At 61.8% G+C, this 13942-nt stretch overlaps 3 protein-coding genes across 7 annotated transcripts; 2 read left to right on the top strand and 1 right to left on the bottom strand.

The window, feature by feature from the left end:
• Positions 1 to 1143: 1143 nt before the first annotated feature.
• Positions 1144 to 12167, bottom strand: SSNA1 (SS nuclear autoantigen 1). Of its 5 annotated transcripts, none has more exons than XM_077148952.1 (7): positions 11175 to 12167; positions 10129 to 10230; positions 8838 to 8943; positions 8112 to 8177; positions 2202 to 2401; positions 1753 to 1866; positions 1144 to 1660 (listed from the first exon to the last, which is right to left on the bottom strand). In XM_077148952.1, exons 4-7 carry the CDS (start codon positions 8116 to 8118, stop codon positions 1553 to 1555), a joined length of 429 nt encoding a protein of 142 aa, XP_077005067.1. In that variant the 5' UTR covers positions 8119 to 8177; positions 8838 to 8943; positions 10129 to 10230; positions 11175 to 12167; the 3' UTR covers positions 1144 to 1552. The 5 variants fall into 5 exon arrangements, with proteins under 5 accessions (XP_077005067.1, XP_077005066.1, XP_077005068.1 ...); XM_077148951.1 differs by having other exon boundaries at positions 8580 to 8943; XM_077148953.1 differs by lacking the exon at positions 8838 to 8943.
• Positions 3152 to 10406, top strand: ANAPC2 (anaphase promoting complex subunit 2). The gene is made up of 13 exons (XM_077148945.1): positions 3152 to 3305; positions 3602 to 4224; positions 5205 to 5337; positions 6379 to 6553; positions 6880 to 6999; positions 7462 to 7579; positions 7673 to 7854; positions 8123 to 8264; positions 8676 to 8751; positions 8822 to 9025; positions 9471 to 9600; positions 9731 to 9966; positions 10093 to 10406. The coding sequence occupies exons 1-13, from the start codon at positions 3195 to 3197 to the stop codon at positions 10303 to 10305; spliced, it is 2463 nt and encodes an 820-aa protein (XP_077005060.1). The 5' UTR covers positions 3152 to 3194; the 3' UTR covers positions 10306 to 10406.
• Positions 12168 to 12311: 144 nt separating the features above from the next.
• On the top strand, positions 12312 to 13458 carry TMEM210 (transmembrane protein 210). Its single transcript, XM_077148949.1, has 4 exons — positions 12312 to 12456; positions 12596 to 12731; positions 12885 to 12917; positions 13097 to 13458. Exons 1-4 carry the CDS (start codon positions 12369 to 12371, stop codon positions 13389 to 13391), a joined length of 552 nt encoding a protein of 183 aa, XP_077005064.1. The 5' UTR covers positions 12312 to 12368; the 3' UTR covers positions 13392 to 13458.
• Positions 13459 to 13942: the final 484 nt, after the last annotated feature.

Here is a 13942-nt window from a genome sequence, read left to right on the forward strand (position 1 = left end):
ATGGGGCTGAGACCTCAGATGCATGTGGTGGGTGCTGGATGGGATGCATAAGAACAGCTCCCTCATGGGTTCAGAGCAAAGAGCTGGGGAGGACCTGAGGACCAAGACAAGGCTGAGTGGGTGCTGCAGAGGGCAAGAGCATGCTAGGGCCTCAGGAATCTCCTCTCACCTGGGCTTGGGGGGGTGAAGCAGGCAGGCAGGCAAACTCAGTGGATTCTGACAGGTGCTGGGGGGAGCCAGGGCTGCCTGCTCTAGATGGGGAGCTTTGCTGGGCTGGTGGCCCCTTAAACATCCTCTCAGCTGTGCATGTGCCTGCTGAGTTGCAGCCATTTACAAATCCATAGACAAATCCTGCTCAGGCTTTGGGTATGAATGTTCATGCCTTTTCAGGAGTCAAACCCAGGAGAAAGGTCATCAGTCCAGGCTTGGGAAGGAGAGATGGTTTTGCCATGTTCTCAGAATCAGTGGGGCCAGCTTTCTTGCGACCTTTTTGGTCAACATACACTTCCAAATCTGCCCAGTCCCCCAGGCCCTTGGTTGCTGCAGCCTCATGAGGCTGTTACACGACTACATGGGGGCATGGAGGAGCCTCATACTAGAGGCCAGGTCCCTTCACATGGAAGAAAAGTGGGTGGCACCCAGTATGTGGTGATGGGGGATGATGTCAGACTCTGGCAGAAGCTTGAGTATAGGGTCCAGAGGCACCTGTGCCTGGTTAGGGGCTGACGTGCAATTGTTTGGCCGTTACAACTTCAAACAAGTTGCAAAGTCTCGCTATAGATACCAGGTCTAAAAGCACTGGGCAGGGTGAGCCACAGTGGCTCAGCAGGCAGAATTCTCACCTGCCATGCTAGAGACTTGGGTTTGATTGCCAGTGCCTACCCGTGCTAAAAAAGAAAAAAAGCACTGGGCAGTAATCAGAGACCTCACAGAACTACTCCAGTGTGCTAGGGTTGAGGGGGAGGACATGTGGCCCTACATGGGGCAGCAGGGACTGGGGCTGATCTGGGCAGGGTGGGCAAAAGTGGGTCTGGTCTGCACCCCTGAGGTGAGAGGATCCTATGATGGGAAAGCCACTCCAGGCTCTCCTCTTGGTAAAACCTACACACAACCCAGGACATGAACAGTAGGCTGATACCCAACTTTGCAAAGAAAACCTTTATTCACAGTTGCTGGGCATAAGGTCTGAGCTCTAAAATCTGGGTTCTGAAGCCCTGGCACCCTCCCACACTGGCCTGGTTGGGGCCTCTGTTGGCTGAGGAGGGCAAGGGGAAGACTCCTGGGGCTCTGGGACTAGACCCTGGGCTCCTCAGCAGTTCAAGAAGGTGAAGGCCTCAGAGAGGGCCCCATGCAGAGCCACCTGGAGCCCTCCCTGCAGCTCGCCATGAGCTTAAGCCAGGCCCTCCCCATCTGCATGGGCAGCTCGTGGGCATTCTTTCCATCCAGGGCAATGGAGGGCGGCAGTTACTGCTGCCAAGGGCAGACACTTTGTGAACAGATCTCCTGGGGGCCATGTCGGCGTGGGGCGGGAGGCAGGCCACCAGTGGCCTCATCAACTATCCTTGCCTCCACTGCTCTTCTGGTCTGATGCTGTGGCCTTGGTCAGATTCCCAGCTTCTCTCTTCAGGATGCTAAGCAGAGTCTGTGAGCTCTCCAGGATCTGAGGCCAGAAGAACAAAAGGTTTGTCACTGCTCCTCAGAGTAGGAAGGTTCCGCAGCCCACCTCACACTCACGGCAAGCAGCATACCAACCCAGAGGTGCTGCAGGGGACGCGCGCTGGCAGGGGGGCAGGCAGAGCCACCGGGATAAAGCTCCTGAGGGCCAGGCACGTCCTGTGTCCGGCCCAAAGCTTGTTCTTCCCCAGCCTGCAGAGCCAGGCAGACTTAGTTTTGACTGCAGCTGTACTCTGGAAGTTCTGTCCCTTGCACTGAACAAAACGGACTGAGTAATAAGTATGGAGCCAAGAACAGGGCCACAACACTGCGGCTCCATACTGGTCCAGGTGCCCCAGTCCCAGAGGCTCCCTGCCCATAGCTGTGTGCTCCTGATGCTCTGCCCCAGAGTCCAAGCGACAGGAACTGAAGCTGCTGCTGGTGGGAACCCCAAGCCACACTTCTCCAGAACGTCCAAGGCTTGCCAGTATCAGCCCTCAGCCCAGCCTGCAGCCCCCTGGGTCCCCCCCCTCCCCCCGGAGCCCCACCTTGAGATAGGCAGCCTCTGTCTCTGCGATGGTCCGGTCAAACTCGTTGCGAGAGGCAATCTTGCGGGCCAGGTTCTCGTTGACCCGGGCTAGTTTCTCAGTCAGCTGCCTCACCTCATTCTGCAGCCGCTGCTTCTCCTCCTCCTCCTGCTGGATCTGCCGGCACAACTCTTCCCGTTTCTGGCACAGCTCCTCGATGCCTAGAGCAGGGGTGGGAAGGAGGCACTGGTGGGGGCTCAGGGTAGGAAGTCACTCGATCCCCCAAACTCGAGAGCCCATCCTTCCAAATTGTGGTGGGTGGAAGGCTAGTCTAAAGTGAGGCCTGGCGGCATCATCGTCCCTCCAAGTAAGGTCCAAGGAACTTCCTAGCAGGGTTTCGGGGTTAAACAAGTCACTGCACAAAGAGCTGTGGACGGCGTGCCTAGGAGCCAGTAAGCGCTCCAGGCACTCCTCTATTTTACTCACTAAACAGGCCCACCGGTCCCAACCGCGTTCATCAGCTTAAATCCAACGGCGACTCTGATCTAAGAAGGCCCCCGCGTCAGCCCCGGCCCAGGCCCGCTCCACCGGCCAGACACCCAGGACGGAGGATACCGGGGGCTCGCCCAAAGCTAAAGCCGCCACGCACCCCACCCACGAGGGCCCTCGCCTCCCCCGCCCGGCACCGGCGGGACACCCAGGCGGGCGGGGCCGCAGGACGGGCGCTCACACTTGACCAGCTCGTTGTTGTAGTTCTGCAGCGCCGCTCCCTGCTGGGTCATGGTCGTCGCACGCCGCCCGATTCCCCGCCAAGTCAACTGCCGCTACCGCCGCCAAGGCCGGCGCCCGCCAGTGTGACGGACGTCGCACCCCCTCCCGAGCGTCATCGCCGCGCGCCGCGCCTGTCCGAGCGTCATCGCCGCGCGCCCCCTCCCGAGCGTCATCGCCGCGCGCCCCCTCCCGAGCGTCATCGCCGCGCGCCGCGCAGGGCCGACCTGGAGCCGGTGGACGCAGATGGCTGCGACAGGGGAGGAGACGGCCTGCGAACCCGGGCCTGGACCGGAGCTGTTGGTGGCCTGGGACACCATGAGCGTCGGGCTAGTGCCACCGGCGGCGCTGGGCTTGGTGAGGCTCGGGAACACACTCACGGGCCCACCTGGGGTTCCTGGGAACCTGTCGCTCTCTAGGGCTTCCAGCCTCGCCCACCGCCGTCCTCCCTCCTTCCCCCACAGTTCTGCCGCGTTCGGCGCCCTTGGCAGCCCATGCCTGGCGACTGCCGGACATCCGTGCGCTGCCGACAAGGGGCGGCGGGGTTTCCACAGCCTTTCCCCGCTCCGCTCCCTTCCCCGCTTCTCCCCTGCCGCTGCCGCCCTTCCCCGCTTTTCGCCTTGTTCCTCTTTTCGCGGTTTTCTGCACTTTAGGCGTCCTCCCGGACCAGCGGTGCGGTCCCGCCGAAGGAAGAGGAGCTCCGGGCGGCGGTGGAGGTGCTAAGGGGCCACGGTTTGCACTCGGTTCTGGAGGAGTGGTTCGTAGAAGTGCTGCAGAACGACCTGCAGGCCAACATCTCTCCGGAGTTCTGGAATGCCGTCTCCCAACGCGAGAACTCTGCCGACGAGCCCCAGTGCCTTTTGCTGCTTCTTGACGCTTTCGGCCTGCTGGAGAGCCGCCTGCACCCCTACCTAAGGAGCCTCGAACTCCTGGAGAAATGGACTCGCCTGGGTCTGCTGATGGGCACTGGTGCTCAGGGGCTACGGGAAAAGGTCCACACCATGGTGCGGGGTGTCCTCTTTTTTTCCACTCCTAGAACCTTTCAGGATATGATTCAGCGCCTCTATGGGCGCTACCTGCGAGTCTATATGCAGAGTAAAAGGAAGGGGGAAGGAGGCACAGACCCGGAACTGGAGGGGGAGTTGGACAGCCGCTATGCCCGCCGCCGATACTACCGGCTTCTGCAGAGCCCGCTGTGTGCTGGGTGCGGCAGTGATAAGCAGCAGTGCTGGTGCCGCCAGGCTCTAGAGCAGTTCCAGCAGCTCAGCCAAGTCCTGTGAGTACCCCTGGGATGGCTGTATCCTCCCCCGGTCCTCCTGAGTCCACATTATTTCTTTGATAGGTCTCTGCAGAGAGCTGATTGAGGGCTCTACCTGCTTTCCTGGCATCTCTGGGCAGTAAGATACACCTTTTCTTCTGGACCCAGAGGTGTGTCTTTCACACTGCTCACACTCAACCCAATACCGGATGTCTTCTCCACTACCACCCCACATGGCTCTTATCTGCAGGAGCCCAAACTTCCTGCGTTGCCCAGAATTCTCCTTGGCCAGTTGTAAGCTCTGTAAAGGAGGAACAGTGTTTGTATTCATGGGAGTACCTAGTTTTTACTGCAGTGGCTGTGAACAGCAGACTGGCTATTTCCTTTTGTGGGGAGATTGGACCAGCATGACAGGCAAGCGGACTTCTTTCCCTGTACTTTGAGAGAAGAGTACTTTTTTTTTTGTTAGAGCCAGATCCTATTACATGAGCCCTCTAGCAACTGTCTCGGTCTCCCCGGCCTGCCTGTGGTGATATTGTCACGTTGAGTGAAGTGGCAGCACTGCAACCGTTTGGGAGATAGCATCTCAGCTGGACCAAGGGAGGAGGCCCTGAAGGGTGTAAATGCTCTTTCTCATCTTCCCTTTGGGCCACCTGTCACTTAGATCAGGGTCTGCACTGAAAAGTACTTAGGTTCACCTGGCAGGGTACTGTTGGCTGCTGTTCCAGAGGCACTCCTAGTAAATGAAGCTTGGCCCCAGGAGCCACACTTACTGCTGCTGGATAGAGGATGCTGTCTGGGTGGGGTGTGCAGCTGCTTCCCAGGGTTCTGCCTTCCCAGCAGCTTTTCCTTGAAGCCCTTGGTACAACTGCCCTTTGAGGCGGCAGTGGGAGCTCTCCCTGCATGGGTGGCAGGTGTGCACTGTGCTCCACATGCGGGGCCGTCCTGGGTTCCCGGGCCAGACATGCGCCAAGTATACCCACTACTCTGCCTTCCAGACACAGGCTCAGTTTGTTGGAACGGGTCAGTGCGGAGGCAGTGACCAGCACTCTGCATCAGGTGACACGGGAAAGGATGGAGGATCGCTGCCGGGGCGAGTACGAGCGCTCATTCCTGCGGGAGTTTCACAAGGTGAGGTGCCCATTGTCCGTGCCTCCACCAGGACTGGCCCTGCCAGAAAGCACTTCATTGGCCACTGAAACCCATCCCTCTTGCCAGGTAGAGGCCAGATCTTCTGGGTCTGTTCTGGTGACAGTGTCCAAGGTCTACGCAGAGCTGCATGGCAGGGGCAGTGCCAAGGGCAGGAGTGGGGAATCCACTTGCTTCTTGACCTTGCTGCCTCCTCTTTGTGGGCTCCACTTCCATCCCTGACAAGGCCCCTACGACCAGCCTGCATGCCTCCATGGGCTGAGCGTTCCTTGCAGGGCAGGGAAGGAGAGCAGAGTCACTGCGGGGGCGGGGTCTGGGGCAGAATGGCGTGGTGGCAAGGTCACCCTTTGCTGAGGGAGGCAGAGCCTTGGTGTCCGCTGTCTGCTCGTAGGCCTGCAGCTTGCCCCAGGGCGCCCTCAGTCCACAGAGGAGCTGGGCTCCTAGTGTGTGGACCTGTTTGCTTCTCGCCGTTCCCAAGGTCCCTGTGGCACACAGTGTTAAAAGTGTTGTCTCCAGAGCTCCAGCCTAGAGTGGGCATGAGCACCAGCAGCCAGCAGAATGAGCGCACTGTTCCCAGGTGGAGAGAACATGGCCTAGGAGGTGGCAGCCTTGTGCATGGGATGGTCTGTGGGCCATGTCCTCATGCCAGTGAACATGTACACTGGTGGTTTGCATCATGCTGTGTCATGTACTGGTCCCATGTCTAATCCCATGTGTGTGGCTGTGTTCACATGGAGGGGGATATGCCTCCCACACAACCCATGTGTCTGTCATTCATGTACCCTGCATTAGGGTCACTGCTGCCTGAGTCAGAGGTAGGGCACTGCAGGGTTCCTCGTAGAGGGGAGTGTGGGGGCCTGAGCGGAGGGGCAGGGCCCTGCAGAGTTCCACATTTGCCAGCCTGCAGACGGGTGGCTCAGGGTCTCTTGGGCCCAGCTAGCTGGGACAGTGGTTACCGTGCAGCTTTCCCTGACCTCTGGGCCAGTCTGGGACCCACCGCTCTTGCCTGTGCTCTGCCCACAGTGGATCGAGAGGGTAGTCGGCTGGCTTGGCAAAGTGTTCCTGCAGGATGGTCCCACCAGGCCGGCATCTCCTGAGGCTGGCAGCACACTGCGCCGCTGGCGCTGCCACGTGCAGAGGTTCTTCTACCGCGCCTATGCCAGCATGCGCATCGAGGAGCTCTTCAGCATCATCCGAGGTCAGTGGGTGAGCCCGTGCACCCTCTGGCCATGTCCACGCCTGTCCCCTGCCGGCTGGTGCCTTCTGATTGAGCCCTTTCATTCTTGCTGACAGGCAGAGGGGACCTGGGGGGTAGCGCTCCAGTGTGGCTGCCTGCCTGCCACTGTCTCGGGCCCTCCAGGCCACATCTGTCTCTGGACAGGTTGCGGCCAGACCAGACAGCTGCTGACATCTGGCAGGCAGCAGTGTCATTGCCGGACGTTGGCATGGGTGCACTCAGCCCTGCCTGCAGTTCTAGGCATCCTCACACGCATCGCCTGAGTGCAGGCCCCTCCCTCCCCACAGACTTCCCAGACTCCCGGCCGGCTGTCGAGGACCTGAAGTACTGCCTGGAGAGGACCAGCCAGCGGCAGCAGCTGCTTGTGTCCCTCAAGGCGGCGCTGGAGACCCGGCTTCTACATCCAGGTGTGGGGGTGTAGGTGTACCCCTTGAGGTCCCTAGTCCCCAGAATCCTGGGGTCCAAGTCTTTAAGGCCTGATGAAGAAATGTGTCAAGAAACAGTTTCTGAGGTTTGCTCAGTTTCATCCTTCTTTGAAGGAAAGTAATGTGAAGTTCCCAGTTAGGTTGAGAGCCCCGGAGATGCCCAGTATCCTCTGTGCAGGTTGCCTGGGGCACAGAGGTCTTGCCGGGAAGCCCTAGACAAAGTTCAGGCTTAGGGGATGGGGCAGTCCCTGCTGGGCACCCTGATTGGGGGAGGGGTCACCGTGGTGGGCTGTAGATTGCCTGCCCAGTGTTGTCTCCATTGCTGCCCAGCACACCTTTGTCTGCCCAGGGAGCTGCTGTCTGGAGCACCGTGGGCCTCGCAGGGTGGGAGGGAAGGACGGGACCCCCGGCTGTCATGACTGCTGGGGCCTCTCCCGGCTGCAGGTGTCAACACGTGCGACATCATCACCCTCTACATCTCCGCCATCAAGGCTCTGCGTGTGCTGGACTCCTCCATGGTCATCCTCGAGGTGGCCTGTGAGCCTGTCCGCCGGTACCTCAGGTGAGGCCCCTCGTACCCCCCCCCACTGCCCTCCCTGCTGCCAGATGGCGTGAAGGCCAGCAGCATGGTCCGCTGACACCCGGCTCCTGGAAGGACCCGGGAGGACACTGTGAGGCAGATCGTGGCTGGGCTGACAGGGGACTCAGACGGGACTGGGGACCTGGCTGTCGAGTTGTCCAAGACGGACCCAGCGAGCCTGGAGACTGGCCAGGACAGCGAGGATGACTCTGGCGAGCCCGAGGACTGGGTGCCTGACCCTGTGGACGCTGACCAAGGTCATCTGCCCCTCTGGCCCCACTGTTCCCAGTCCAGGCGGGCTGAAGAACAGCCCCAGGTCCTCAGAGGGCATGTTCTGGCTGCCTTGGCTGGGCCCACATGGGGCTGTGTCCCTGCAGCTGGGTGTCTGCCCCGTAGCCTGGGGATATGGCCCTTCCCGGCCAGCTGGAGCGTTATGGTGAAGTGAGGCCCCCCTCCTGCAGGGCTGGCCAGGGCTAGGGGTACCCCATGCTTGCCAGGTGCCAGCGTGCCTCACCTGCCATGCAGGAAAGTCAAGCTCCAAGAGGCGCTCCTCGGACATCATCAGCTTGCTGGTCAGCATCTACGGCAGCAAAGATCTCTTCATCAATGAGTACCGCTCGCTGCTGGCTGACCGCCTCCTGCACCAGTTCAGCTTTAGCCCCGAGCGGTGAGCAGTGCATCCCTGCCCTGGCTGTGGAGTCCCTGGTCTCACTGGGGATGTGAGGAGCCAGCCCGTCTCTAGGGGGCACTGTGACCTAGCAGCTGGGCCTCCCTGCAGGCCTGCCCACTTTGATTCCAAGGGCAGAGCAGCCTCTGATGACCCCAACGGTGAGCTTGGGTCCCGTTCATGCCCACGTTGCTGCTGAGTGGACCAGCCTTGCACCCGCTGGCCCAGTGGGGGTCTGCTCAGAGGCCAGCCAGGGGTGGTCCAGAGTTGCCAGGAGGCCATGCCTGGTACCCTGATCAGAGCTGTGTTTCCCACCTGCTGCCTCCTGGCTCTGGGTGCCCTGCGTGGCACTCTGCCCAGGAACCAAGATTGGTAGGGGTGCCACAGGCCCACCATGACGCCTCCTTCCAGGGAAATCCGCAACGTGGAGCTGTTGAAGCTGCGCTTTGGTGATGCCCCGATGCACTTCTGCGAGGTCATGCTCAAGGTGGGTGTCCTGCGCCCGGGTGCGCCCCGCCCCACCCTTCTGCCTCTCCTGAGCATTTCCTCTCCTTCAGGACATGGCAGACTCACGCCGCATCAATGCCAACATCCGTGAGGAGGATGAGAAGCGCCCTGCTGAGGAGCAGCCGCCGTTTGGGGTCTACGCCGTCATCCTGTCTAGCGAGTTCTGGCCCCCCTTCAAAGATGAGAAGCTGGAGGTCCCCGAGGCCATCAAGGAGGCCCTGGAGACCTACTGCAAGAAGTACGAGAAGCTGAAGGTGCGGGGGGCCCTGGCAGGGGGCAGGGGAGGCACTATGGCCTGGACCCACACCCCTTGAACTGCCTGCCTGGCAGCGGGTGCCAGGGAAGCCGAGTGTAGCCTCATCGGGGCATGTACCACTGCTGTCCCTCCCTCTTTGTCCTCAGAGGCCTCTCCATCCCGGTGTGTCCATTCCTCCCTCCATTCTTGGAGGACTTCCTGGGTCTGGCCACCACCGCCTGTGTCCCTCTGGGCCCCTCTCAGCGGTGGCCTGTTCTCTTGGGTCCTCCGTCCCCTGCAGGAGGGTGACCAGGCCCCATACTCCCTTCCATGGTTCATCCCTTGAGCTAGTGTGTCCACACTGCCCACGTCCCCCTGTGCCCTTGCCCTGTTCGCCCACACACGTCCGTGTTCCCCCTTCCTGACCCACCATTGCCTTGCTGCTGCCCACTGCCCCCACCCAGGCCATGCGGACGCTCAGCTGGAAGCACACGCTGGGCCTGGTGACGATGGACGTGGAGCTGACTGACCGTACCCTGTCCGTGGCTGTGACCCCTGTGCAGGCAGTGGTCCTGCTGTACTTCCAGGACCAAGGTAGGCGTCCCTGTCCCGGCCCTCCCCAGCAGTGCCTGCTCTCTGCTGTGGCAAGGCTTTGGCCCCAAGGGGCGGGCAGCAGCCCCTGCCTCTCCGTGTTGCCTGATGCCCTGGGCCACTCCCCTTGCAGCCAGCTGGAGCCTGGAGGCACTGAGCAAGGTGGTGAAGATGCCAGCGGCACTGCTGCGGCGGCGCATGGCTGTGTGGCTCCAGCAGGGTGTGCTGCGCGAGGGGCCCCCAGGCACCTTCTCCGTGGTCGAGGAGGAGCGGCCCCAGGACCGGGACAGCATGGTGCTCATCGACAGCGACGACGAGAGCGACTCGGGCCTGGCCTCCCAGGCTGACCAGAAGGAGGAGGAGCTGCTGGTGGGTCAGCTGCGCCCGGTGCCCATGCTGGGCGCTCAAGGGGGGGAGCTGGGGGTGCTAGGGGGCGCCTTGCAGGGAGCTGGGACCCACGCTCGTGCTGACCAGTGGCCTGGCGGCGGCCCCCAGCTCTTCTGGACCTATATCCAGGCCATGCTGACCAACCTGGAGAGCCTGTCGCTGGAGCGCATCTACAGCATGCTGCGCATGTTCGTCATGACCGGCCCGGCGCTGGCCGAGATCGACCTGCAGGAGCTCCAGGGCTACCTGCAGAAGAAAGTACGTGACCAGCAGCTGGTCTACTCAGCCGGAGTCTACCGCCTGCCCAAGAGCTGCAGCTGACGTGCCCCACTCCTCCTGCCTGCCCAAGAGCTGCAGCTGACGCGCCCCGCCCCCGCCCCGCTCCCCAGCCACAGCCCCGCACATTAAAGCAGATGGATTCACTCCCGTGTCCAGGAGGCCTGGTCTCTCAGTGTCCCCAGTGCGTGTACTGCCCCACCTGTGAAGGCCCCACATCTGAGCCTGAGGTGCAGGCAAGGTACGCAGGTCACTGTCTAGAAGTCTCTTCTGGGGTTCCTTTGCCTCTGCAGACCTTCCAGCCCTGCCTCACTTTGCTGGCCTCTGCCTGCCTGCTGGGCATTGTGTGGATGCCGTCTGAGGCTCTGGGAGCAGCAGGGCACCCTTGAGCCAACAGCCTCCTGCATCTTGGGCAGTTGAGGGCTGTGGCATTGCAGCAAAAGGGTCGGGGGCTTATCCTGCCGTCCTACGTAAGGAGCAGCACCGCCCGAGGTCTTGGGTGTCTGAGTGGCCAAAACAAAAGCGTGCATACGAGAAAGGCAGGTCACTCCTACACTCCCCACACCACAGCCTCCTAGGGCCTTGGGGTGCCAGGCTCCAAGGCACCTTGTGGTTGACAGCCCAGCCAACCCACCTCCGCAGGCAACCTTGCCTAGGCCCTGTGAGGACAGGCCAGGGGATTTCCCCTGCAGGCGCCCACACTGTCTGCTGGCTGGGGCTCTCCCTTTGGAGACATTTGCCTGGCTCTCGGGCAGGGCCTCCTCTCGCCTGGGGTGCCCCCCTCACAGGGACATCAGCCCTTTGGGCGCCTCCAGCTTCCTATTTCTGCCCCACCCCTCTCCCATTTTGGGCTTGCCCTTCACGTGGCTCCAAACAAAAGCCCGTTTCAAGGACTCCCCTACCCCCCTTCTTACTTGGGAGACTTCTGTCTGCACAGGGTTTGAAGGGGGAAATCAGCAGTGTGATGAAGTCTTAGTGACTTGTCTGAAGATCCTGACAGTCCTGAGGGGCTGCTCCCACCTGCGTCCAGGCCACTTTGTGCCACTGTCACAAGAAGAGACCCCTATCCCCACCCTAAAAGTTCTGGGGAGGCCCCTAGTGGAGGCACTGAGGCACACGGTCCACATGCAAACCCTGCGCCCTGCCTTGGGCGGGGTGCACCACCCTCCTAACCAGGATGTGAACCTGCTGGACCGGCCTGGCAAGGTGGCAGTGCCAACCCAGCACACCTGCTGTGTGCCCTTGGACGCTTTCTGAACGTTGGTCCCAGGTGGCTCTCCCTAGCCCAGGACTCATATTAGGTCAGAGCGACCACTCAACGGGCGCATTGGCTGTGCGAGGCTACCAGCCACTCCCAGGGCAGCCCGTGCCCCAGCCAGCCTTCAGGGACCCCAGGCAGCCAGGAGGACTGGAGCCAGGCAATGGGGACAGGCCACAAACTCCTGCCAGCCTCTGGGTAGCTTGGCAGATCAGGAGAGACTGAGGTTAACCCCCACGGTGCCAGCCTGTCTGTAGGAAACTGCCCAGGGGAAGAGGCCCTTGCACAGGAGGGCCTAGCTGGTCCCGAGGCAGAGGCTCCCGACAGGAAATTGTAGGTCTTTCAGTAACTAAGATGATGTGGTCGCTGCCTGCAGCTGCTTCCGCATCCCTGGGAGGACCTGGGACTTGAGGCTGTGGCTCGGCAGGTGGGGGCTGGGCAGCCTCTCCCAGGCCTCTGCAGGGCAGCTTGGGGCCTGAAAGTCACGGCCTTCCTGACCGTGTCAGGGAGTGTCCAGGGCAGCTGGTATAAGGGCCTGGGTGTGGGCCCTACCCCTTCCCCATGAAGCATGCCCCACCCCACACTCCCCAAGGCCACACTGCCCACAACCTTCTCCATCTCAGATTTGGCCAGTGTGCCCAAGGGACCGCAGGCCCCAACCGCCCTACCTGTGCCATCCCAGACCGCCTGCCCAGGACTCCTCTGAGGCCTCTCTGTGGATGAGGGTGAGGCTCAGGCCCCGGGTGCTCCGTGGCCCTGCCCCCACCCTCCTGCCTCACAGTCTCACTGTGAGGTCAGCACCTTCCAACAAGTTCCGTCCAGAGGTGTCCGGTGGGGACGGGGGCAGGACATGGCGCCCCCTCCCCAGCCTTACTCCTGCCTGGCCTGCCACCCCCTCTGCCTGATATGTTGGTCCCTTTTGCTCATCCCTGCTGCAGGTGCCTCCTCTTCCCCACGCCCCACACCGGCCCCCAGCCAGAGGACCCCTCGTTCAGGCAGGATGGAGCGCACCCACGTCCTCCTGCAGCCCTAGGGCCCCAGCTGTGCTGACCTGGCCTGATGGCCCTGTCTCTACAGCTGGTCCCTATTGCGAGTGCAGCCTGGGCCTCAGCCGCGAGGCCCTCATCGCTCTGCTTGTGGTGCTGGCCGGCGTCAGTGCCAGCTGCTTCTGTGCCCTCGTTATCGTGGTGATTGGGGTCATGCGGGCCAAGGGGTGAGCCATGGGGGTCTTACCTGAGGTGCCTCTGTCCGGTGGTGGGATGTCGCAAGGGGCCTGGGAGAGGCCCTTGCCAGGGGGTGCACTGGAGAGGGGGTGCAGGGCCCAGCCCGTTGCTCTGAGAGTCACACCCTCCTTCATCCCTCCCAGTGAATCCAAGGCCTCCAGACACACGGAAAGCAGGTGAGTCACCCGGATTGGGGGGTGGGGTGGGGGCAATGCTGCACCACACCCCTGTGGTCTTCCCCCGGGAAGCATTGGGGGCACTGGTGTGCAGGGGCAGGGGCCTGCTGGGGTGGTCCAGGCCTCCCGAGTCTGTCCTGGCCCCCTGTGGGCAGCCTGACGAGCCTGTGTCCTGGCAGACTGGTGGGGCACTTTGGGGTCCAGGAAGACCACATGGACTTGCACACCATGCACATGGAGTCCCACATCATTGACCCTGAGCTGGAGGCCACCATGATGGCACCCCTGAACGAGCAAGACCTCGTAGCCATCCCCGCCATCCCCATGGAGGTACTGGCCCCGCCAGAGGAACTCCAGGCACCGCTACCGCAGCCGCCACCGCCACCGCCGCCGCCACCGCCGCCGCCGCCGCCGCCACCCCCACCACCGCCACCACCATCATCGCCACCACCACCCCCAACCCTGATCGAGTAATGCTGAGGGTGGCGTCTTCGTGGGAAAGGAATTAAACGATATTTTCTGGTTTTGCACCATCCTCCCTCAGGCTCCCCACTGAGCCTTACGTCATGGGAGGGGTCTCCTTATCTTCTAGGGGGGTCTTCCAGGCTCCACATCTAGCACTGCCACAGCCCGGCACTGCCACCTCCTTTGGCCACGGCCTGACAGTTCCCACAGGCCTACCCTGTGCCCTCTCGCTGCTGTGTCCTATGGAGCTGTCAGGGATCCTGGAACCTGCCCACCCCACTCTGGAAGCCCAGGAGGGAGCCAACCCTGACCGAGGCCTCTGTCCCCACTCCCAATGTCGCCTTGAGGTTCCAGGAGTGTCCTTGGCAGGCAGGTGGGGCACGGCTGAACTCAGGTCCTCCTCCAGTGCCCCTACCCCTTCCTCCACCAGTTAAGGGTTGCTGTGGGCATGGTGCTTTCCCAGTCTTTCTTACAATGCCTCTTGGTCAGAGTGGAGGTTCCTGGGTGCTAAGGCAAGGGGCCACTGTGCTCAGCCCAAGGGGTTAGGACTGGATTGAGGG

The sequence above is a fragment of the Tamandua tetradactyla genome, chromosome 2 (genome assembly GCF_023851605.1).
Source record: "Tamandua tetradactyla isolate mTamTet1 chromosome 2, mTamTet1.pri, whole genome shotgun sequence".
Lineage (NCBI taxonomy): Eukaryota > Metazoa > Chordata > Mammalia > Pilosa > Myrmecophagidae > Tamandua > Tamandua tetradactyla.